Source organism: Apaloderma vittatum, unplaced genomic scaffold (assembly GCF_000703405.1).
Source record: "Apaloderma vittatum isolate BGI_N311 unplaced genomic scaffold, ASM70340v1 scaffold44889, whole genome shotgun sequence".
Taxonomy (NCBI): domain Eukaryota; kingdom Metazoa; phylum Chordata; class Aves; order Trogoniformes; family Trogonidae; genus Apaloderma; species Apaloderma vittatum.
In genome coordinates this window covers 1-26,349 of record NW_009734360.1, presented here as the reverse complement: position 1 = coordinate 26,349, position 26,349 = coordinate 1, and the positions used below count along the sequence as shown (strand labels likewise).

At 38.0% G+C, this 26,349-nt stretch overlaps 1 protein-coding gene across 1 annotated transcript; it reads left to right on the top strand.

Moving 5' to 3' along the window:
• Positions 1-422: 422 nt before the first annotated feature.
• LOC104279048 (glutamate receptor ionotropic, delta-2-like) lies at positions 423-21,193 on the top strand (the record flags this gene model as incomplete). The annotated part of the gene is made up of 2 exons (XM_009876212.1): positions 423-735; positions 21,051-21,193. Coding segments are annotated over 2 exons (456 nt in total), but the record flags the coding sequence as incomplete, so codon positions are not given.
• Between the last annotated feature and the right edge of the window lie 5,156 nt (positions 21,194-26,349).

Here is a 26,349-nt window from a genome sequence, read left to right as displayed (position 1 = left end):
ATGATAATCATGTTATCAAAACATTGGATATTATGTGGCTCTAATTTCCTCTGATTGAAAATACTATACACGAGGTCTGCCTTTTGCCACAATCACATTGATGGCTTCAGTGAGCCAGGCTGAGAAAAATGACCAGGAGTAGATTTGTTCCAGCTATTATCTATGTTCGTTGGAAAACAACAATGTGGAGAGCTAATGTGCCCAAGTCTGCCAAGTGAGATTTCCTTATAGAAAGTAAGACACATGGTACAACTACTCTGTTCAAGCCTTAGTCACATTTCTGTGTTCATACATATGATGCTTAAGACCTTGGCCTTGGCATCTGCTTGTCCCTAAGCTTAGCTGTTACAAATCACAGAGGAACAAAGATCTTTTCTGTAGCTCTTCCTTATGCATGTTGTTCTCTCTCACTCTGTCCTCAGAGAGCTGACATAGGAATCTCTGCCCTAACCATCACCCCTGAGAGGGAGAATGTGGTGGACTTCACAACGCGTTACATGGACTACTCGGTGGGCGTGCTGCTTCGAAAGGCGGAGAAGACAGTGGATATGTTTGCCTGCTTGGCACCATTTGACCTCTCCCTGTGGGCATGCATAGCTGGCACTGTGCTCTTAGTAGGGCTGCTGGTCTACCTCTTGAACTGGCTCAACCCTCCACGGCTTCAGATGGGATCCATGACTTCCACAACCCTCTATAACTCCATGTGGTTTGTGTACGGATCCTTTGTGCAACAAGGTAAGAGACAGAGGGAGACGCTGCCTCTGAGAGAAAACTTATGTAACCTCCTCATCACTATAGAGACCTTCCCTGCCTCTCTTCCACAGCTGCCAGGACTGGGCGCACTGGAAAGCTTTGTGCCATAAGGTTTCAAAGACATTTGGCTACCCAGTGTGGGAACCATGAGAAGTATGGAGCACTAGCTTGTTTTGTTTTGCAGTTGTCTGATTAGAGAAAGGTGATTTTTCTCGGGGGAGAAAAAAAAAAGTTTTTCTCATCATCTGCTGGAGAATTATTCATAATTAATGTGAGTGCTATGTTCTTATGCAGTCAGATAGTAAAGTCAGATTGGACTTTTTAAGTTTAGACTAGTCACCAGTGCTAAATGGTCTTACCATATCTGACATTCATTCCTCCCTCTTCTGATTTATGTCAGTTTTCCTATATAATGTTTAGACTAAATCTTCTGTGGCCTTCCCAGTTGCTTTCTCAATCCCCTCTGCATCTGCCCAATTCCATTTATATTCTCAAGCCCTTCACACCTTGCATTCTAAAGACATCAGGGACTACAGATCTTGGCTTGGTATATACTATTTAAAATTCTGGTCTACAGCTTAAGGACGTAATGGAAAGTGGAATAAGAAAACACAGCTTCATATGAGAACAAAGAAGATTTAGATAATAACACCTGACAACAAAAAAGGACGAGTACCGTCTGGCATATGCATGTAATTGTTCTTAATTTACTGCTGGCACTGCAGGAACACCTATTTGTAGTTGCGTGGAGCATCTGCTCTACAAAGAGCCATGGCCACTGCAGCCTCAAAATTCCCAAATAGTTTTTTGGGACTTTAACATGAATTTGGATGGAATGCTGTAGGCAAAAGCATCGTGTTTATGTAACACTGGCAACATGTAATTCAGAAGTTACATTATTCCCTGTTAGAAACAATCAGATAACATCCATAAAAGCTAAAGGTATGCATGAAAATTAAGTATGAAACTCCTAGAAGGGAAAAATGTTAAATTAACACCACCATCCAAGAAAAGCTGAAGCTGAGAATTTTCACAGGTGGTAAGATTGTAAATACATCAACCTAGAGATATTACTTTTAAAATTATTATTTTCATTGAGCAGTGATGGCCTGCTGAGAAAAGCTGTAGAGATTGTTTCATGCTTGTTGTGGATTTTTTTTAAAGAAGACCAAAGACTTCAGAGCTGGCTGAGAGCTACAAAAGTTTTTTGTATGTATGTGGGTGGATTTATAAAGTTTTTTTCTGTCCAAAATATTCCCAGTGTAACTGTTTAGGGAATCCAACTGTGAGAGAGCAGTTGGTCCGTTACAGAACTAGACTCATTACATCTATCTGCCCGTTAGGTTAAAACTTGTGAATTAGTTTCTTTACTGCATGATTGCAAGTAATTTTACATAGGTTTATTTCTTGGTATTAGCCTTCGCATCCCTGCTGTACTCCCAGCATCATTAGTTCCTAAAAGTTTTATAGGAGACTTCCCAGCAAAAGTTTAAAGGCAAAGCGAGTTTAATCACACACTTCAGTCCCGTGAATTATTATCTGGTCTGCCTTATGTCTGTCTGAGTAAGCCTGTGTTGCCTAGTGTCCCAAAGTTTCCTAAGTAATAGGTCCAGAGTAGTAGCCTGCAAGGGAGCCCTTCAATAGATGCTCAGTCAGCTTACAAAGAAAAGCTTTTTTTGGCCGGTCAGTAAATATGAGGAGAGCTTAGAGGGAAGTTTTGAATTAAGTGTCAAGATGAGGAAGAAATTAGATGAGAGGAATTAGACCCATATGACAAAAAAGCAGCATTTACTGAAAAAAAAAAAAAAAGGGAACAAAAGCATCTGCTCCCCATGGTAAGAGAATCCCGAGGTACAAGTTAGTATTGGTAAACCTGCTGGTGGGGCAGGACAGCTGGGAGCATCAAAACTGTTGTGGGACTTCAAAAAATAAATTCACATAACTTGGAAGGAGAGACATATTTCTTTACAGAGGGAGAGAGATCTTACAAACCTGCCAAGTGGATTTTCAGCACAACTCTTTAAAATTCACTAGAATAATATAAAATATTCACTTGTTACCTACTGAGTGAGGGGAAACTATAGATATATCTCTCCTTCAAACAACATGCAGGACCATCCTTAATTTGCTAAAAGGAAAAATGACACGAATTTATAGGTTTGATACCAAAATATATAAAACTTACAGACCAACTTAAAGACTCAGAAGACGCAGAAATCCAGTGTGGAAGAGTAAGAGATCCATTTATAATGTCAGCCTGTGTTTCACATTCAATTTGAATGTAACAAAACTGTATTAGCTGAAGTGTTATTGTTTACTAACCCTTGTGAATACAGACAAATGAAAGTAATTTCCATTGACAGACTAACTGGCTATTGTGGTAATTTTGCTTGTGTTTTCACTTATCAGACCTTCATTCAGCAGAAAAACTCCGCAGGTTTTATTTGTTTTGGAATAGCGAATCTGTTGCTATTAATTGTGATTGGCATATCGTAAGCATGGCAGCATGGGACGTTTCAAATACTATCACATTCACTTAAGAAGTCTTTCAGCTGCTGATTTAAAACATGACAAGGTACTCATTTCTGTTACGAAACTTACAGCCAAAGATGCTTTTATATTCTGCACTGACAGAAACAAAGCAGCATGAACCAAGGATTGCTAATGCTTTGATAGTGCTGGATTCTTTGTTCAGGGCTAGGGAGCGTATTCTGGCGATATCTGTTCTTTCTTTCCTGTAGCTAGAGGAAAGATTTGCAAGCACACAGGCTGGCTTCAGACCTGCCGTGGCTCTGAATGCAGAGGAGGTCTTTGGTGCAAAAATGCAAGTCTCTCTTTAAGGAAACTCATAATCTATTTTGATTGAAACAGAAAGGATGTCTTTTGCTTGTTTCTTCTGAAATGGTTGAAAACTCTGTAGACTTTAGCAGGCACCTTTGGTTCACTTCATATTTTGTTTTAGTCTTGACTCTGGTGTTCCAATCAAATTCTATTAATAAGTTTTAACCTTTGGCAATTTTTGAAGCATCACAGCAAATTACTGTGTCATTGTCTATAGATTAGAATCAGCACAGACCAGTTCAATAGTTTTCAAGGCAGATCTATGATTACTTAGTTGTGAAACTTAAATATTTTTAACTGTTTCCTTAAAGGTGAACTGAAACTTAATGTCATTGTTTCTTATATAATTTAAATTTAGGTCTTGAACTTGGCTTTCAAGTTTTCCACGTTGGAGTGACCAGTTTACATTCAGTTTTAGAAGTCTCATAATATGGAGATATATTTTCTCTCAGTTGTCCTTTTGATTTTATGTTCATTCATTACAGAGATCAGTGTGTCTGTATTTATATACATTATTTCTGTATACGTAAGACACGTGATTTTTGCAGTATAACTGGGGAGGCTCAATTAAAAGTGTATAAACTGCAAAGTGGGGTTTTTTTACTTTTCTACCCAATGCCTTCATTTAAACAACAACAAAAAGAAGATAGCCAGTGCATTGAAATGCTTTATTACTCAATATACCCACTCTCTCTGCAATATACTGTGATCACTAAAAAGGCAGAGACTTTTCAGTGATCTTGGCCATGCAGTGCTGTGCATTATATTAAAAACAAGTGCTTCTGACTGAGATGCTCAGTTGAGCATGAGTGTTCAGATAACATCTCTTATCTCCAAGTTGTTTATTTATGTCTACAGATAAAGCAAATTTGTAGATTCAGACTGTGGAGGATTTCAGTTATGTTGAGATTTAGTGTCATGGCTTTTGAATTTGTTCTTTTCCACTTGTTCATGTTAGAAAACAAAGTGGCAAAAGCTCTGTGTCTTGCTTCTTTTCAAAATTACCTCTTGCCAGTTGGACAGAAAGTGTTCTTAAAGGTTCCTTTTCAGTGGGTGCCTTCTCTTTTCTCCTCCGTATTTCTCCTTGGCTTCTCAATCTGCTCCTCACAGTATTTACTCTCTGCCTCATACTGCAGCTGGTGGTCACCATTGCTGTAGCATTCTTCTTGGGTACCACTGGTGACCACATTGGTCCTGCAGCTCCTCCTCCTTTTCCCCGTTGAGTTGGTTCCTCCCCAGGTCTCTATTATTATGTATTCAGCAAAGCTCAACAAAGAGAATTGCAAAGTCCTTCCTGAGGGGAGGAATAGCCCCATGCACCAGTGGGTGCTGGGGGCCACCCAGCTGGCTGAGCACCAATACAGGTTGCCCAGGGAGGTTGTGAAATCTCCGTCGTTGGAGATACTCAAAAGCCGTTTGGCCACGGTCCTGGGCGAATGTCTAGGTGGCCCAGCTTGGGTTGGGGGGTATTTGGACAAAATGAATTTCAGAGGTCCCTTCCTACCTCAGCCACTCTGAGTGATATATTATAAAACTATATTACATAGTCTTTCCTCAGCTTTGTCCTTTTGTATAGAAAGGCATTCTTCTTTCTCTTCAGTCCTGGTATTGTTGGTATTCCCTCAAATTTTGCCCTTGTTAGAACATGCCAGTCTTGAAAACCTGCCATACGAACAGGGACCAAAGATCTATCTCAGAGAGAAAATTTGGTTACTAAAAACTTTACTAAAAAACTTCAAGATTAACTGAATCAGCTCACTGCAACGGCACAATGTCTATTTATACTTGCTGAGAACCTAGTTTAATCTCTTGAAGGTTTTCTATTAGCTTCCTACTACTTTATGGACTCTTGTTATGAAATACTCTGGAGACCACTCTACTCTCACCATTACTGGAGAAAACCAATGATTTAAGAAATAGGAGTTTAGGATTTAGAGTTATTCCCAACCCATTTTGTATAATAGATCATTTTCTGAGACAAGTGAAATGTTGCATAATTGCTGCCAAGAACTTTCAGAGGAATATTCTAGAGGATTTTATTTTGAGAGCAGCCTCTCAAATTTTGCATCAGAATACAGGGATAAGCTTACTTGGTTTTACAACATTCAACTGAATGTGGACAAAATAATTAAATTATATAGAAAATTATGATGTTTTGTATTTAATATGAAAGACAGTACAAAGACATTGTCTCTTTCTTATCCTACTCTATTTGTTTTACTTTGAATTTTTCTGTAAGAGGAGATATTTCAGAACTGGGCTGGCAAGATTTTAAATTACTCAAGTAAAGATGCAAGACTCTGTTCCACTTGGAAATGTCTGTAAGAAAAAGAACCAGGCAGCTGTTTGGTTTGGGGTGGTTTTTTTGTTGTTTGGTTTTTTTTTTTTCCCAGAACTGGAAATATCTTTAAAATGGTTAAATCATTTAAGATTTAATCACTCATCAGTGATTGCAACAAAATGAACGGTCATATTTTTGTTAGTAAGGTTTGACCGTAAGAGAATGAGTATTTGATCTTAATACTCTTGCTTAACCTAACAAATTTATGGAATGAATGATGTGAAAGCATCACTGGTGGGCCATTCTTTTATCCCCTTATGGTTTGGTCAGTTTAAAATGCTGCTGACACCTGGAGGTTTTGATTGGTCATCAGTGGTGTCAGTAGTAGCCAATTATGTTCATAATGCCCAGTAAATGAGCAAATCTTACTGTTTGCCCTGTTTAAATTACATTTCATAAAAGCAATAAAATAGACTCCAAGCCCTGGCACTTCTAAGTCATTATAATACTTCTCGGATGGTTAAAGCCACTCAGTATTCTCAGTCTTGCTTCTTGTATTACCACCCAAGGCGTGATATAATCCTCCTGAAATGCACTGCCTGGAGTGCGCTGTTGCTTAATAAATTACTCCATCTTGCTTATCTCACTCTCAGCATATCCCTATCAGCGGGAAACCATTATGCCATGACAACGTGTTTTCTTAGTCACATTTTCTCTTAATTAACTGCACACCCATCCCTATGTATTTAATATTCAGAGGAAAACTCTAAAAGCATTTTGAAAAAAAAAAGTGTTAGAAATCAATTATATATTCACATGCAATATTTACTGGGTAAATCTAATTATTATTTAAGTTTAGAAAATCAAAAAATATCCAGGATGAAGGCTTTAGGACTAACATCTAGTTCCTAAATTGGCCTTTGCATCTGATCTGCTGGCTGACCATAGAAACTTCATTTAATATCGTGGATTTCAGCTCTCAGTTGTAAAATGGAGATATTACCTATCTCTCTTCATAAAAACATGGTTTATATCTTCTGATAGAGAGATAAACTTAAATGCCAGTCTCATTAATTAATAATTTTAATTGCTTTTCAAACTAATGCCAAGTCTTGACAAATTCCTGTAACAAGCAGAACAGATTTACTGAGCCTAAAATGCACAGCATTAAGCTGGGAAAGTGAAAGCCAGATACCAAACAATTTTCTAGTATATACACCAACAGGTATATATGTGACGTTATATTCCACCTGTAAACATGAAACCTCCAAATTCTCATTTTATTATATTAAATCTAGGCTAACGTGTTAGCATGTATATTGACCTTCATAAAGTCATCTCTCTGGAAGAGGTACTGCAGCCCTGTGGTACCCACGCTCCTTTTCCATGTGTCTCAGTGGTTTGGCCAGCCCTCTTGACAGCATCAAAAAATAACTGAATTTTGGCAAACATGTCCTGCGTCTCCAACGTGTTCGGAAACTACAAGTCAAATACTGCCAATTATTGTCATGTGTACTGTACACACTTGCAAACATTGGATGTAGCTTTATGTGCATACCATGTTCCAAGATTTATTTGATTGCCTCTTTTTGAAAATGTAATTCTGAGGAATAACCATACTCCAAGTAAATTGTTCCATAGTGTGGGCATTTGTTTGCAGCAATGTGGTATCACTAGTGTTAAACTGCCAGGGGATATGCTTGGATTTTCCCTGAAATTGAAGTTAAGCCTCAGGCAGTTTTCTGAGGCACCTAAAATAATGGATTTCTATATCTTGTGTGCACCTGCTTGCTTGAATAGTAGCTCTGGGTACATGAGGCAGTATATTTAGAGATGTTGTCTCTGGTGCATCTTCTCTGAGGAGGTGGAGAATGAATGGTGGTGTGAAAACCCCAAACCACCTTTGTTCCCCTAGGACTAGCTCCACACCTGATTAATTGACTGGGAGAAGATAATGTCTGTCTGTCTATAGTATAAATGCTGATAAAGACCAAATGAGGCAAAAGAGAAAGTAGAATTAGATGTCTGTGGCATCTATGTATCTTTCCATGTTCTTTCAAAAGCGTCCTAAGGTGAATATTTCACTCAGAACACTTTCATTAATTGTTATGATTTCTAATCTGACTTTATGCTATATTTTAGTAAAGAATGGATAGGTTAGATTCTGATTAAGTAATCAGTTTTGACTTTTCAGAGGTCAGCTGTGTGTAATACATACTTATTTGAGGAAACAAGGAAGAAGAATTTATCCAGGAACTCGATGTTTTTTGCACAGAGGAGGACTGTTACCCACATTTTTATCTGGAAAAGTTGTTTAGAGGATGAAGAGGCAAGCCTTACCTGTCCTGCAGAGAAGCTTACACTGAAGTTGGCAATTTTGGCTGATTAAGGTAGGGAGGAAGTGAGAAATGAGTTTTAGCATAATTAGAAACACTCCCCCTCTGCTTGGATGACAGCAATTTCATCTACAACCTGATCAGCCTTTTTCAGCTGAGGATATCCAAGGCACCAGATGAACATGCGTTAAGAGGGCGATTCATGAGAGTTTTCCACTGCTTTTCTGGCCTGTGGGGAGTCCCTCCTCTGCAACAGCTGTGCCATAGCTGCATCCACTCATGGGGCTCTTCTTTGTAACACCAACTGGTGGGAAGGTGCTTGCAAACTGTAAAAGCAGGAGTAGCAAAGAGGTTTTGAAGCTGCTGACAGGAAGGTCTCCTGTCTTCAGCTGTTTAGTTTTTTTTTCCTCAGACCTCTTGTAATATTAAAATGTGTACAAAAGGAGTAGGCCACAATTAATATTGAAAGGAAGCAAATAATGATGCAAAATTAGTATTTTCATTAAGTTAACCAACCCATTGCTTTCCCTGATTGCTTAGATGAAATTCAACTCCCAGCAAATATGGGAAAATGAGAGCTGTTGGGTTTTTATTTGTATTTTTGATTTAGTCAGCTTCCCAGCATGCAAATTAAGGGGATTGCCTTCATTACAAGAGCATCCTGGTGTAGGAATCTCCTGCTGCTTAATTTTTATTCTTCCATGCTCTGTACAGGAAGGGAGAGAGCATAAAGTAGGGGTTTACCTTTCAGTGCTTTTAAAGTTAGTGAGATGGTGTTGGGCTAGTGAGATGTGTGATACCTCATCTACCACACAAAACCTGAGATGAAGGAGCACATGTTGATTTTGACAAGAGTTTGCTTCCCTCGCACTGTAACAGTGAAGGGGAAAGATAGAAGGTCTGCCAACAGGCTGTTAAGGAACGGTGATAATAAATCTGTTGAGTGGGAGTGTTAGTTGTTCATGCCTGGATATACTTGCTAATAGAACATTTTTAGGTATAAGCATGTATTCTATTCTTACAATAGCTTCTTTCATTTCTATATCTATCCCCAAAGAGGAAAATCCTTGCTATCCAGTAAAGTCATCTTTCAAGTTGCTTTTCACTTCTAACAAATCTGAGTTTTGATCTTAAGCAGAGTGATAGCTGATTTGCAGTAAAAATGAGATTATTCAACTTTCAAACAGCGGCATCTGTATGAGTGATTTTCGTCAATAAATGAATTATAGCATTATTCTCAGTGTAAGTTAAAAGGATGAGGGTTTTCTTCTTTCCTGTTCACTATGAACTGTCATAGTAGTACTTGAGGTCATCTGAGATCATTTTGATAACAGCATTACAAGATGTACCTGAAGTGGAGTTTCAGTCTAAATTTTAAAATGTGTTATTTAGGATTATAATTAGAACTCCTGCATTAGTGATGACTGAATTCTGTAAGGCTAAGAGTTCATTGCAGAGAAGCACTCTGAAAATTAAAGGATAACTAGAATTAATGACATGAAAACTGAACGAATGTATCTGAGATATCTGTGATTCACTTGCCTCTGAAGCAGTCAAGTGCCATTCGGTCATGAAGGATGCTTGGAAATCTTGTAAGAACAGATTTATAAAGCAGTTCATAATACTTTGACATTTCAAGCAAAAAACTCTCTTTCAACATGAGTTTTTTAAAAAATTTCCTTCACCCCCAAAATCTGGAGTCACAATGCTGTGTAGAGGTTAAAAAAAAAAAAAGATGATGGGGAAAAGCACGTGTCAAAAGACACCGAGCCTTTACTCTAATTGTTGCTTGTCCTTATGGTCTCACTGAATTGTCTTTTATTTTGCTTGGTTCATAGTTGCTCAGTTTCAGCCAAAGGGGACTCTTTCTCCCTCGTGTTCATAATGTCCTCCCTGACAGGCTCTTAGCTAAAGCAGAATTTTAATACCTCGTTAATGACATTGTTCAGTCTAATGTTAATTGTATGTACAGATGGCCTGTTTTCAGTCTGTTGTGCACAGTTCTTTTTGCCTTCCCGGAAGGTAGCACATATAATGCTGCCAGTAGCCTATGGAAAGGCCACCTCTATGCAAACTGTGTGTAACAGTTAACTTCTTAGCCATTTATGAATTTGTACCATTGATGATAATTGTGGTTGATTGTTTGAGGCTTTAGAGCAATTGACTCCAGGGAGATTTGGTCTCAGCATCTCCTGAAACCTAATCAGAAGGTTGCCAGGGTGCAAGGTTATTTGTCAGGATCGGGTGCCAATATTCTCCAAAATAATAGCAAGCATATATCACTTTGATGCATTTACAGTGGCTGCAAATAGTGCCTTTATACAGGCATGCACTCAGGTTTGATCTTAAAAGCGCACATCGCAATGCTGTAAAAGTCATTTATTTTGTAGGTCTAGGCTTAACAGCCAGGAATTAATTCCTATAGCTCTTGAAGATTTATACTGTAAATACTACATAATAGAAATGCAAATCTGATGAAGGTACGTTGTTGAGGTACCACTGATACCAGGAGAAGGTAGACCACAGCCATTTGCTATGTGGTGATGTGATGTGCTTCCCTTTCCAACTTTTGTCTCATTGTCACCATTTCAGCAAGATGGGTGGAAAGAAATGATTTATTGTTGGGAAGGGAATTATAAATATACTACAACTAATATGTTATGCTAACATCATTTTAATCAGGTAATTATTAAAGGACTGTTTGGCCTTTAAGGACATTGATTTAATGGGAATTAATTTAATGATTGAACACTGTTTGTGTAACATTATCATTGCTAGTGATGCAGAAAATTGGAATCTCGGCTCCGCTGAAAAGAAGTTAGACTTTGCATTATCACATTAGACCCCTTTCTTCTGGAATGCATTTTTTGTCTTAACTTTCAGCATATAGTTAGATGTTTGGTCTTTCTCTAAGAATTCCTGAGTGGAAAAAGTAAGTAAAAATGTTCAACATTGTAGTATTCTGATTTTTAATCAGGGGATCGAATTTTTGTTTAGTACAGCCTTAAACAAACTCCATTAGATTTTGGTTTTGACTTACTATTGTTTCTCCCATGAAACAAATTTTCTTTCTTTTCATCCTCTGCTTTCTTCTCTGTAAACCTGATCATTATGTTTAGGAAGAATGAGAAGTTTGGTTTATGGAATGGTTTTACAGCTATAAAATAACAGCAGTTTTTAAAAGTCCTAGCAGACAGAGCACAGTTCTGTATAGATTGTCCTGAGGTTGAATCCTGCGCAGTCTAGTCACATGTTAGGAGTGATTTAAAAGAGATTCTGGCCAATTTGTTCTCAAAATGGAAATGGTAAACATTGTAGAAAGCCTGTATTCAGTACCTGAGGATTAAGACAGAGTTAAAGCCATTTACCTAAAGAGATGTTGTATCTGGCTGCCTTCCTTAATTTGCCCTTAGTAGAGCTGTTGTCAAAATTATCTTTCAGCCTTACAGAGCCTCTAACTACTGTTGTGTATAAATTAGACCCAGGCAGAAAAGGGGGACTCTGCATAAACGAGTGATTGGAAGCATGTAGTGAGTAGCTGTGTCTGACAGACTTTTGCAGATAGATTAATTTTCAAACGAATTTTTAATCAAGGATGTCTGTGACAGTTCCTGCTGTATCTTGGCAGAGTTTTACAAGGGACTCTAGTGGCGGAATGATTGTCCCTCTGTCACTAGAACGAAGCCATTGCAACAGAGATGGCAAGCTGGGCAGGCTTAGTGCTTGAAGCCACAGAGAAAAGTAATTTGACAATAGAATTAGCAAAGACTCAAGCTTATAAATGCTCTGTAGGTTGCTAACCTCATGGTGAGTCAACACTGTATTAGGCTGAAATGCCTTGGACTGGGTAGTACCAGCCCTTTCCTTGGTGCTAGAGCATTTTCTAGCTTCAGAGAGGAGAGTTTCAAAGCACATGAGGATGCTGTGTTTCAAGCAGAACAGTTTGTGAGTAGTTGTTTGGGCCATCTTTTGGATATTTCTATTTGCCCATCAGGTTATATGTCAAGGCCCTCTGACCAGATTTATGAGATAACTATGCTGGGATGCAGCTTGATGAGGACTTAGTGGCAGTGCCACTGGTCCTTGACTAGCCCCAGCATTTAAAATCTCAGCATGGGTAATCTCTTTCTATTAACGAGGAAGCAGAGCTGAGCAATGAGCCTTAGTATGTGAGTTAAATGCCAAAGGCACATCTAGACAGATGCACAGCAGTAGCAAATGGAGGATTTTCAGAGGGAGTCTACAAGATATGAAATATAACTTGGAGGTGATTACTGGCCAGCAGTAAGCAGAAGTGACAAGGTAGCATGGTAATCTCTCTTTCAGACTGGAGCTGGCTCATGCCTGGCTTCCTTGGTAGGAGGTTGGAGAGAGCCTACGTCTGCCTCCCCAAGGTTGTGCATATACCCTCAGGTTAGTTGGCCTCCAGAGTTGTTGATAAGGATCTATAAGCACGTATAAGATGCAGCTTCTAAAGCTACTTTACAGATTTCAGATGACTAGGGGTGATTTAAATAAGCCTGAAAGAGAAAAAGCATCATCTCAGATATACTCTGTCACATAAAGGGGAGAAATAAATGAGGAGAGCTTTCTTTGGTGGATCATTACTTCCCCTCTGAGAGGGCAAAGAGGGCAGTGCTTCCCACCCAGCTGAAATGAAACAGTTTTCTAGGGAGCAAGTGTAATGAGGTTAGTCGGGGGATCATTATGGTAACAACAACAAATGGGAGAGAGTAAGTGATTGTTTGTTTCAGATCTAAGACATTAAGGGGAAAAGAAATTAATCAGGACACCGAATGACAACACGAACACATTCTTTAATTGCCTGTAGACCAGTGTGAGAAATCTGACTAATAAATAAGATCAGTTGAAATTACTCATGAATACAGATTTGGTCTTCATGGTGTTACTGAAATCTAGTAGGAACATGTGACAGTATGAAGTGCCTAAAAACAGATGGACAAAGTGAGCAAAAGGAGAAGAGTGTCACTGTGTGAAAATGGTGTTAGGTATTTCAGAGGCATTGCGAACTTGGAAAGGATTAATCCTGATTTCTTGTGGGACCGTGTGCTAATGGCTGGAACTCAAAATGAGATGGGAGTTCATGTCTGCTATAGACCACTAAATCCAACTGGAGTAGAGGATGATTGGCTCCTCTTGCGCTTATCTGTAACGCATAAGGGAAAATGTGAGATATAATAGGGGCATTCGGTCTGAATGATGTATATTTCAAGTCTCAGGCTGCCCATACTGAAGCATCTTGAATGCACGTATAGAGCAGATGGGAAGGAAAAGGAACATTGATTGCACCAAAGAGCTAGAAGCTACAAACTCCAGAAAAAATGACATGGGGAGCAGGTGTACACAGAGTTGAGCCAGAGCAGAGAACAACAGGAAGGAGGGCTTTGAAAATTTTATTAGGAGCTGAAGAAACTATACTGATAATGGTTCATCAGGTGAAAGTGGTAATGTTCAAAATGGTTGTGCCATAAAGGCAACAAATATTTTTCTTCTGTGTTTGTGAAAAAGCAAATTAAATACTTTCTATGTCAAGATCAACTCAAGAGCATGTTAAAAGGCAGCTACATTTTCAAATCAGCAAATCTGAAGGAATTTCACTCAAATATTTTAAAAGAGCTTGCTGAGGAGCCTCCAGGACCACTCTTTATTGATCTGAGTCCTGGAGCATTGAGCTGGTTTAGAAAGATGACCAGAAAAATCTAATGTGAAACCAAAAGACCAAACTGAACCTTTAATTCCAAGTGTTTCTTTCATCTTAATATCTGGATGTAACAACTTGAAAGATTTCATAATTATAGACAAATACTTACAGTTTCAAAAGATAGCACCATTAAAAAGTGGTCTGGTATCAAAGATACATATTTATACAAAACATTAGTATTTCCTGAAGAGTACAGCAACAGTCCTTCTCCTTAAAATCATCCAGAGAAGGAGGAAGAAGGCTGTAGAAATAATGAGGAAAAGGAAAACAAAGCATGTCTATGGTAAGTACACCAGTGGCATACAGAAAAATGCTTTTTATGTATTGCTTGGAGCCACACCCAAACCAGACACTGAACAGTACCTGAAGAAAGAGAATACTGCTTGAAGCTGATAACAGAGGATATGCAAAGAGATTTTTCAGTATAGACAGAAATAGGACATGTTTGTTTTTTCCCTTAAGCGCAGTGTTCTACATATAAAGAACTTGTGTTCAGCAAAAAGAATAACTGTAAACTTGGAAGAACTCTGATGCTGTTGGAGTAGGCATATGAAAATGTCTCCTTTATGAGCTGTATGCCAAGAAGATAGACATCAAAAAGTTATCTAATATTTCAATTTTTAAGATTAATGAATAACAAAATACCCATAAATTTACAATGGCTGCACTCAATTATTTTTATGGTAAATAGATGAAAATAGGAACGTTTCTAAATATTTCCATTTTTTTAAATGTTTCAAATATCTCTTCTGAAGTGTGTTTTGTTTGTCATTCACTCTGTGTTTATTTTTAGACAAATAATGTGAGAATATCTTGACAATGAAAACCTCCACTACACATGACTTATATTATTATTTTAAAAAAAAAATGTTATTTGATCTTTTGGATTTCATAGAAGCTTTTATAATCACTTTAGTCAAAAAATTTGGTTCCCTTCCAATCCTGCTACTTCCAGTGAACCAAAAAACCCAATTCCTGTAACTTACTACATAATATATTTAGAATGTTGTATTAATAGTGGTGATAGTAATAATATCTAGATACAGTCCTCTCTCTTTAGGAAGTAAGACCTGAAGAAATGTTTTGTGTGTGAATCAAAATAACTGGATGTTTTCTGTCATATATAAATTAAAAAAAAAAGAAGTCACTACATTTTAGGAACAACAAAATGCTAGGAGAGAAACAGGTGGTGTGGTGAATAAAAGCAATAGCTGGCTCTTGAACTTGTCCAGACCTTGTAGAATCTGGCTGCCAGCCCTGCCTCATGCTCAGTTTCTTGCCTACTCCCGATCCCCTGCAATCTGCCAATATTTGCAGGGCTAGGGACTTCAGCTGCTGATGTACAAGCTTATTTGGAAGTCATTACCAATTCAAGGGGTTGTAGTCCTCCGTTGAAGAATACATGCCATGCCTGCTGTAGTCAATGGGTGTTAACTTCAGCGCACAATGTAGTGCTCAGGTTATGACATGCCAGCTTATACGTTATGGAAATGAATGCACCCTGCACAGTTCAAGGACGAAGTGTGGCTGAAAAATAAAAAGAAAGGAAGAAAAATTCATGATGAGAGATTTTTCCAGCAATTTCCAAGCTGCATTTATTTCACAGGTGGTGGAAATAGGTACAGGCTTCATTGACTGTAAAGTATTTTTTTTGTCCTATACTGAATTGAACATTTCCAGTTGAAAACAGGAGAGAGTTTATATTATCGAGAAAATTCTTAACAGAAAAATAGCAATAGCTAATGCCCTGAAAGATTCTGCCTTTGAAGAGCTCTGCTTTGCAGAGTTTTGTAAAGATAACAGAGCTCAGTTGAACTTTAGATTTTGTTCCTCGTGGCAGAAATAGCTGAAATATAAAATGCCTTTGCCTCTTGGTTAATCCAAACTACTCCCCTACACCCACTCTCTATTAATGTCCCTTTCACAAAGAAAACATAAGATATACATTGATCTAAACTGTTAGCAACAGAACTCTACACTTTATATTTGTGCAAATGGAAATTGCAGATGCACAGCATAATTGATGTGACTGTTCTAACGAGCTAAAGGCTAAGCTGCAGCCAACTCCCAGTCCTTTGTGTTTTTTATTGAAGGCAAATAATTCACTGAATGTGGACAGAATTTTTGCAAGAAAAGGCAAGACCAAAATCTGTCCCCAGATAACCCACTCTATTATTTTTTCACCTTCCTTTTCCAAGCACAATCAAGATCCTTGCTCTCAATTAGAGTTCCTCAACAAATCAGTGACAATTAACAGTTTTTTCATGGTTCTCAAAATTGTCTGAAAAAAAATCTGGCTAAAACGTCTTACACAGAAATTCATATCACTGTAGACCTGTAGCAGAGTTTATCACAGATTAAATTTCTGAAATTTGACAAAGTTTTTCACAACTGCTATACATTCTTAAATTGAGAATGATAGAGAAGCCTTGATAGTAAGCCTCTGTGACAAACTGAGTTTTGTCTACAAAAAGAACCTTCTTTGGGATTTTCCTGGCAGCTGTGGTTATGCCAAAATGAAATTGCAAACTGTGATTCTTGCAGTGTCCTTTCCTGTAAGAGAAGGGTAAAGCCTTCTTATTCAAACCGCTCCTTTCACGTATGGAGTAGCTGCAGCACACTCCCAGTCAAGCTCTCAACTCCCCTCAGAAGCATAATTTAGTAGAGTTATCAAATTCAGGACATAGAAAAACGGTGACTTGTTGCTTTTCCCCTTGTGTGTAGTTGTTTATAACATACATTTCAATAATTAATCTTCAAAGACATTATTGTTCTCAGTAATCAATTCTGAATTTTCTTGACATTGGAGGCTCTATGCTGGCATGTTCTTTGCTGTAGAAATAATACAAAAATTATTTCTGAACTGTTAGAAAATTATTTTTATTTAAAAATATTGTGCATTCCCAGTGAATTTGTTAAATTGGTACTAAATCAGAGAGACTTTGTCTTGCACATCTACTGCCCGGATGACTAGTAACAGAAATTACATCACTTTTCAGCAAAGTGGCTACCTCCAGGCTCGATCTCAGTAATGCCATCTATGGTTAAAACTTTTCCAACAAATGTTTCACCATTTCTTTTTGTCCAAAAAAAAAAAAAAGGAAAATATTTTTTTCCATTTCTATCTGAAACAGTTTCATAGTTCTGGACTACAAAGATGAACAGAGTTTTTCTTTGTGCAAACAACTGACAAATCCCTTAGAACAAGATTCCTATTTCTCTCATTATATCATTTCTTCTTCTTGCCTGTAATCCTCTCTTGCGATTTTTGACTTGAAGAAACCCTTAAACTTACTGCTAATAAGGGACAATAGCTTAAAAAATAATAGAAATCTCTATGGGAATTGCATAGCTTCACATTTTATATCCTAAGGTGGATTTTTCCTGATATTTAGGTCTGTCATAATTATGCCTTATATTGTTTGCGTTGTCAAGGCAATGCATTATTTTTCATACCTTCTGCTACTTAGCTTTAAGCACTTGGGAAGAAATGAAAATAAACAAAAATTCATAAGATAAAGTTGCAGGCTAAGCCTGTCATCTGAAGCAGGCCAGCTTTAAACTGGTCTAGGATTGATGAAGGAGAGCTGCATTAGATGAGAGCGGGAGGACTAGAAGTAATTTCTTTCACTGTCACTTCTATGGTAATTCAGCTCTTTTGGAAAACTCCCAATAAGATTGATTTTTGCTCGTTTCAGTTTACTCTGGAAAATATCTTTTCCTTCCTGAACATGCAATATGAACATTATAAAGGCAGATTAGATTTTTACAATGATTTTTAATACACATCATAAGCATCAGCTGTATATTCTAGGAGCTTTAGCCACAAAATAGGCGAGCTACAGGTAGTGGCATTTCATGCCACCCTCTGCCAGTTTATTATAAAGGCCAAGTCTAAAGAATAATACGAAATTATACAGCTTTCGTACTCATTTGTGGTCTATCTCTCAAGATGACAGGACAGCTGAGTGTCTTCTTTGATTTGCATTTATTTCATGAGCAGAGCTCAGCAGTTTTGAGTGTCACTCAGCATGCTACAATGGTAGTGGTTTTAGTGTAACCACAACCAGCATATTAAATCCCATTAATGAATTTTGATATAGGAATGAGGTGTGATAGGACAAATTTTACTCTGTTCACCAACATGTGTTTACATGGCATTAGGTGTCCCCATTGCCACTAGGAGTTACTAAGCTGTGCTGGTATGATACGAGGGACATATTCCTGGCTCCTTCCTCCTTTGCACTGCGTGTCCTCTGCATAGCTTCTTGTTACCAGAACAGGCTGTCATCCATAAAGACATTCATGCACCTGAAGCTCATAGTGGATCTTGGAAAGCAGAGCCCAGGGAGGTTTATGTGCACAGCCTTTCTGCATACTAATTTAATCAACAACAGTGACCGTGAGGTCTGCAGCTCTTTTTCATAGTCATGTTAGTGGAAAACCACTGATTGTTGCTCTCCTGAGTAACTTATTACTTCTTCTGCACATGTAAATTTGGACTGAAAGAAAACTCGGGGAAGTTTTATCCTCAGGAACAAAATCGAGGAAGGGAGTTAAGGTGAGCTGTCATGGGTGCAGGAAGTGTTTTAACTAACAGTTCAATAGAACAAGACTGTATCGCATTAAGTCTCCTAGTAGATGCCAAAGAAATGATACTATGGCAGTGAAAGATCTCCTTTGATTTTTGTTTGTTTCTTTCTTTCACTGGGAGAGGAGGAGTACCCTGCCTATACTGCTTAAAAATCAGGTGCCTATGCAGTTGCAGTGTCCGTCCTGCTTTAGAAATGATGGTTTAAGAAGTATCAGCGCAAAGATTTTAGAGTAGAGGCAGGAGTGATGGGTTATTTTGATATGTGTTTATTGTATATGTACTTTGATGCAGGCTTTGCCCTTAAGCTTTATTTATTGGCTGCTGATACACAAGCTGTGAATTGGGAAGAAGCCTTCAGAAACACTGGGGTGAAATAAGAGCACTTGGGGTGATCAGCAATCACAGTTTTTTAAGGTCTGTTGCTAACATGGGTGTTACAAAAGAGAAGACAGCATGTGAACAGTAGGGACAACTTTACCAATATGTGGGAAAAATACACTGCATGAGCAGTAAGGAAATGCTGTGGCTGAGGGGTCTACGATGGCTTTCATGGTCACTTGTTGCACAGCATCCTCACTTGAAACCCAGACTTCAGTGGTCAGACTTTCAGTGGTCGTTTCTTTTCTGACATTTCATTTCAATAAAAAAGTGTGAGAACTTAAAAGTTTAACTCATTAAGCTGAAAAGTATAAATGCAAGGATGTCATTGACTTCTATCATTCTGGCCATTTAAACTCAATATGAAGATTGTCTGCAGGGGATGTCACTTAAAAGTTAAAAGGACAAACAGCCTTTTCCAATAAATTGATATAGCTGGCTGCTCTTTTCCTTATATTAAAAATAATTATTAAATTAAGTATTACGAAGACATTGCAAAAACTGTTGTAAAGAAATATTCTATTAAAAATTATTTAAAATTTATGTCAGAGAGAAAACTAAATCTTCAGATGTTGAATTAATGTTCATCTTCGAAAGTCCTTATGTTGAAATAGTATCTGCCAATCTGATCAGTGGGTTCTTATTTCAGATAATTACATGGCATCTTGGAAATAAAAGGAAATTTATTTCTGACTGTGCAGATTTTGTCTTTCAATACTGGAATTTTTAAAAGACAAAGAATTCCAGTACTTATATATCAAAAACTATAAATGGAGTTGGTTATCATTTCACATATAGTACTCCACGTTACTGAGTTAGGAAAAGGGCTTCAAATTTGTTTATTGTACGGTGATGCAGAGTTCTCAGTGCTCTGTACAGGAAGGACATACTTTGAACAAAGCAGTAAGGTGATCTTTCATATTCAAGCATGGATTAAATATCTAATTTTTGTACATAACTGAAAATTATTTGTACTTGGAATAGAAATAGTTGTAATTTGTATTCACTTTAAACCTACTTGCTGGGTAAACGTGAAGGAGTTTTTATGTAAGTGAAGATCCAGCACAAAATACATGCAGATTAATGAATCCTTAACAAACTGCTTTTGCAAATCCCAGGTATTGTACCATTATAAGATTTTGCTTCTAAGAAAGTTACCTCAAAAATAATGACAATTTTCAAATTGCTGAGTATCAGGGAAAAGAGTGAACATCTTAAAAAGCTGATTATGGGTGTTTGCTTCATTCACCCTTCCTCTGTAGTCACCTGTAGCTGTAACAAAACTTATGCTGCAGACAAAATGGGTATTTTCAAACAATGAATTTCCCTTCTTTTAAAAATCTGTGATTCATATGTTTATGACTGAAAGAGCTCTTTCAGAGACTCCAAAGTGCTGTGTTTGGAGGGCAACTATTTGAATAAAAAGTAACACTTCTCATGGCTTGCTAAACTGGGCTCTGGTCACACAGGCAGTGGTGTGCAACTCATCCTAGTAGGTTTAATTGATGACGATGTTTTGATTGAACAAGACATTTGGGTTTTGAAGGAAAGCAACTTACAGGAATACAAACCAATTTGGGGTTCTTCTTCAATGTATGTGATTTTTTTTTTTTCATGTCCAGATTCGCTTGCAGCAATTTATATACATACATAAGGTTCTTACAAGCATCTGAGAATGCAGAATGCATTCTGCCTGCCTACAGAACTGTGAAAAGTAATTGTGTTTTATGAGTTTTTTAAACTTTAAGTTCTCAAGAATGCAAGAAAAACTTAATTAAGATTTTGTAGATAAGATTTCTAAGGAAAGAACATTCTGAGGATTTGTTTTCACTGGTTTTGGTCTGAGATTTTGAAGTCTATTTCCATTAGTGGATAGGACTGGCAGATGAACTGCAATTGAAGGCACAATAGCAAAAGAGATTAAATACAGTAATGATGGCTAACAGTGTGGGCTTCCTTCAGTACTTTTAATTGCATAGAAAGTATGGCTCCGAGTCCTGCTCAGTTTACTCAAGCACCTTGTTTTAATAAACTGCTTTACCCTGTTGGCCTTGGGACCTAGTTCTCCTGAGCAGTAGATGAGCAATGAGGACCTGGGTTTCCTTCTGCTGAATGAAAACTCTTGCTTCTCCTTCTTCCCCACAGGAGGGGAGGTTCCATACACAACTCTGGCAACCCGACTGATGATGGGAGCTTGGTGGCTTTTTGCTTTGATTGTCATCTCCTCCTACACGGCAAACCTAGCAGCTTTCCTCACCATCACACGCATTGAGAACTCCATCCAGTAAGTTGATAAAGAATGAATGGAGGGAAAGCAGGCTGAACATATATGTACATGCAGAGGGGGGTACGAATGTTCCACTTAAATGTGAGAAAAGGAAGAATTTTTTTATCATCCTGAGAAGTAGTTGGGAAGCTAAAAAAATAATGATATATCATACACTGCCGGTCTCCCTGGACCCTCTTTGTCTTTAGGATCAGAGTTGTTCGCCTCTGGCAGATGCTTTTCTGTGGTACATTACATGCATATATATGCACACATACATGTTTTGAACAAAGCAACTGAGCTTGAGATAACAGTATTTGAAAAGGGGAAGTATAAGTTGTTGATGTGTGTTTTCAGGCTGTGCTTTGCATTCAAATGCATCCCACAAATACTTGTGCTCTGACACTTTGATGGGAAGGAGCCCAGCGCTTCTTCAATCTATGTGGAGCTCAAAGCTTAATTCACCTTTTCTTACCATGGCAAAAATGCGCTAATTGCAACAAAAAATAAAAATTCAGATATTAATTATTTTTGCTCCTTCTGCTCCCAAGTGCTCTCTTACTAAATTAACAGATCACATTGTTCTCTTTTTTCTGTTTATTCGTTCTTCTGCTTCATGCCTTCCTAACATGAATGTCCCTACCTTCTTCTGTTTCTTCTGTGGTGAACTTGTTTCTCTGTCACACCTTCCAGTCTTTTTTTTTCCAGATCATCTCATCTCTCCATACCACAGGAACCTTTCTAAGTCTCCTGCATTCTCTCTCTGCCCTGAAATGTTTTCCAGTCACCTCTCCTTTGGCAAGCTCCATGCTGGTTACCCTCACTCACACTGTTTCAGTAACCTCTCCCACCCCCAAATCCTTCCTCCTAGATTAAACTAGAGTACAGAAAATACAGTGAAGCATTAGCTAGCCAAGCACTCCAAAGGGCAGCTGGCCAATTCTCCATAGCAGGTTTTTAATCTTGAGGATACGAGTCCATGAAAGTATGAGAGAGGGACATCAGCCTTTCCCATAAATCCTTCTTTGCAAAAGTCATAGAGTGACTTTAAAGAAGAGAGGCACATTTCTTCATCCAGAAAGGTAAGAACCTGATCTTCAAGTCAGGCTCAATGTCAGCTTTAGGGAAAAGTCAGTTTCCTCACTCCAGCTGTTGATTCAAGCCCCTGTCTTCTGCGTATTGTCACCCAAGGTCTCGCTGCCTCTAGTTCACCTGCTTTCCAGATCTCTTTGAAATGCCTCTTGAGACATGAGACACCAGTGTAGAGTGGGGAGGGAGAAGCCTTGGACTCCTGTGGATTCATGCGTTAGGTTCAAGTGTCACTGCCTCCCAGCCAATCACTGCAGTCTCACTGAGGCACTTTTTCTCTAGATGAACCAACCCAGGCTTTAACAGCACATTGACAAGTAAATGGCTGCAATAGCAGCCAACTTTTATTTGCAATTGGAAGCAGAAGCCCAGACCCAAGAATAGAAGCAGCCTCTCATTTTGAGTCTGTGGTATCTCCTGACTCTGCCCATTAGAAGCATTCTCTTGCACTTCATAAACCTCTTTTCCTTCTCCCTGCTCCCTGGATGAGGGGAGCAGAGGAGGAAGTTGGTGTCTCGTGGCCCAAATTGCTTAGGCGTTACCAGTCCTTGTACATTCTCAGTTGGAAATGAAGTGTCTATAGCTGTTATTCTTCCTTTCTGGGCTAACAACTGCAGTATTTTCATCTATTAGAGGGCTGAGCACTCTAAGACAAAGACATGTAAACCAAACTAAAATCACATTAGCAAATCATTTCACCGACACAGTTGTATTACCAGTTAAATCGAGTTACCATTTTCTTGTGAGATCTGAACAACAAACTTTGAGATCATGGAGTGCTGCAGAAGTGTTTTGACACCCAACTGTTGCCCCAGTTATTACCCCTTCACAATTTATAGGGGCATAAAATCATATTCTGAATCAATGTTTGTCAGCACGGATCTTGAAGTTTTGAGGGAGGTTGGTTTCTGTTTAGTTTAAAAACCTTTACATTTGACTAAGCATGAAGAAACAGCATGGGAATTTGTACATGCAAAATAAATAATAATGATATATTCAGTCACTCAGTTTTTCCTTACAAATATGAAATATGCCTCTGCATCTTGCTTTGAAATTATGTCCCTTCCAGACTTGAAGTAGTCCAAAAAATTGTTCAGATTGCTGTAACAAATGTCTGACTTCTCTTAGCACGTGTAAAAAAGACTAAAATATACCCAAACTATAATTTAATACATCTTCATTTTTTTCTTGCAATTTATGATGATGTCACTAGAAAACCCTCAGTGGAATTCTAAGGTTATTATGTACAGTTGGAACTACACTGGTCTTTGTGCTGTATTATTTATGAGCAAAGTCACTGAAAATGTTTTATTCAGTAGAAAATGTTGCAGCTGGAAAGCTCCTGGAATGAAAGAACAGAGAGATTTTTCAACAGCATTTGCAGCTCAAAAATAGAGTAATTAGATGTGTTAAGTATCCATTAGGGAATGAAGTTATCCTAACTATGGTAGGAGTGTAAAACTTTAGTTTACAAAACTGCCAAAATTGGAACTAAAACTAGCATATAAGGTAGAGGCTGTTTGTTTACGATGCTGAATTACTGCGAAGTGGAAAACATGAATAAGCAATAAAGAAAAAAGCTGATGCTCTCTTTTTCTTTTTTTTTTTTTTTAAAGATCAGATTGTACCCTGGGGAGCTTTGGAGGCCAGAATGGAAATGAGTTTAAGTATTCAAAGAAAATAAACCAGATTCTGCTTGTAATGCTATCCAGCCAGCTTCAGAGAAGTCAGAAAAAATGAAAGAAATTGAAGTCAGTGGGTTTGCACAGATGTAACAAGTAGTTAATAGGTTTTCTTTTCTGAGTTCCAGCTAGCATTATATAGTACAGTGTATTGTTGAAGGTACGGTCCTTGAGATATCTTTTATGAAAGAAAAGGGGATTCAAGCAGCCCACAGCACATTTCTTTTCTATGAAACCTTTTGGTAGTTACTGCATTTCAGCTTTTTCCTTGAAACATTTTGGGAGTTACTGCATTTCAGCTTTTAGGTGTGTGCTCAGAGTTCCTGCAGCTTTCCGGGCCTCTCTTCCTAGTCAGTGCCTCATGGTATCCAGAAGCTTAATTTGAGGAGAAAAGCATACACAATTTTGTTAGGCAGTGCACTAGGGAGGACTGGTGAAATGTTCCCTTTCTCTAAAGAGTCTTGAACTAAATCTTTGCTGTATAACCTCACCTGAAGTAGGTGGCATTTGGTCTCTGCTTCGATGATTCATTTGGATCAAATTGTTACAATTTTTAAATGAACATAGAGGAACAAGAAGAAAAAGTGTGGGTATTAATCTTCTCTTCCAGACAAATGGCTACTCTTAAAGCCTTTGGAAGCTCAGCTTTCCATCTTCTGCCACAGGCAATATGAAGAGTAGAAATGTGCAAGTCATAAAGTAGCTCCTAGACGTGTCTTTTGTTCACACCTGACCCACACTGCAGATGACATTTAAGTCAAGACAGTCAACATTTCAAATGCCAAAACATTGCGGCAGCAAAGCAAAGCATAATTTCTGTGTTCCTTAAATCTTTAGATCACTGTCTCAAATGCAACATGAATGAATAGAAATTAAGAGTGTCTTTTCTTGGTAAATGCCAGATAAATTTGGAGGTCTTGAGCTATTTCTCATAGATGCTGATGCTGTGAATTTCATCACTGAGACAGTATTGCCATTCGTGTGTTTTATGACTCCTTTAAGGCAGAGTTAGGGTCCATTGGCAGACTGACTTTATGGAGACTACGGCACTTTACTGTTTTCCTTGTCACAGGCACTGAAATTTTGCAGGCAAGTTGGGGGAGTGGAGTAGGCAGAGGGGAAGTCAAACGATTTGTCATGTGAAAGGCTAGTGTTGGGTGGCTTCAAGTTTAAGTCTAATCCACTTCTAATAGTGTGGAGACTTGATTAGCAGAGGTTTGATTAAGACTGTAGATTGTACATATTATGGGAGAGAGTCAGTGTCTTGCATCTTCTGTAAAATAAGAAGTTCACATTACGTTCTCCGTGTTACAAATCGTGATGGGGAGACATCTACTTCCAAATAATGGAGGCATAGTGATGAAGCATGCCTTTTGTCATCCTTGTTTTACCTAGTCAGTGTTTTCACAACCTTTTTTCCTAAACTGTGATTTGCTTGAGGCTAAGATTTCCCCAAGTCTTTAAACAGCTCAGTAAAACTGCCTACAAGTTTTCTGTGGGGGTTACACAAGAATGCGGTAATTGGAGTAGATATATCCTTACCCTGAAATATAGAATGTTCTATGCCCTTTCTGTTAACGTGGTTCACCCAGATCTAACTGGCTAGCAAGCAGTACTGCTAGTGTCTGACACAGCTGCCGCTGCCAACAGTTAAATCTCTCAGTTTATTGTGTCCTGTTCCCTAAGCCTGCCTGTGAACTAATCATTAATGTCCTAGAAAAAAAAAAAAAAGAAAAAAAAAAGCATTGAAAGCTTTATCTGATTTAGTCAAAAAGACTTCAGTGTAAGCCGTGTCATCACTTACTTTCTCCTAAAATTTAGTCACTACTTCTTGTAGACAGTTCTGCACAGCATTCAAGTCTACCAATATGGTTAGCTAAATCGCTCTGTAACCCAGATCTACAAAGATACTTTGATGCCCAAGCCTCTGACATCAGTGGTGTTAAATCACCTAAAAAAGGAATTTGATTATTCCTTTATGGGCCTGACCTTTTGTTTTTCTATGTTTTATGTGTACTTTTCAAACACTTTTGGCTGACACATATGAACAGCATGTTAGCAATTCTAAGTCTAGGATTTGAAATTATAGACAAGGTTATGCTTTGGGGAAAGAAACATATGCAAATCGTAGTCTTTTTTTTCTTTGAGTTGAAAGCAGAGATAATTTTTTTAATTACAAAATAATTAATTTGTACTAAGCCAGAAAATGTAAGTGACCTAAAAACTACTGCCTGATTAAGGTGCGGAATACTAAACAACATCAACAAATGCTGAAAAATACACAAATCTGTTAATAATTCATCCTCAACTGACTCAATTAATTCTCAGAATAGCCTTATATTGTAGTTAATTTATATGGGATAATATTGGTATTATCCCAATAATTGCAATGAGAAAAAAAAAAAAA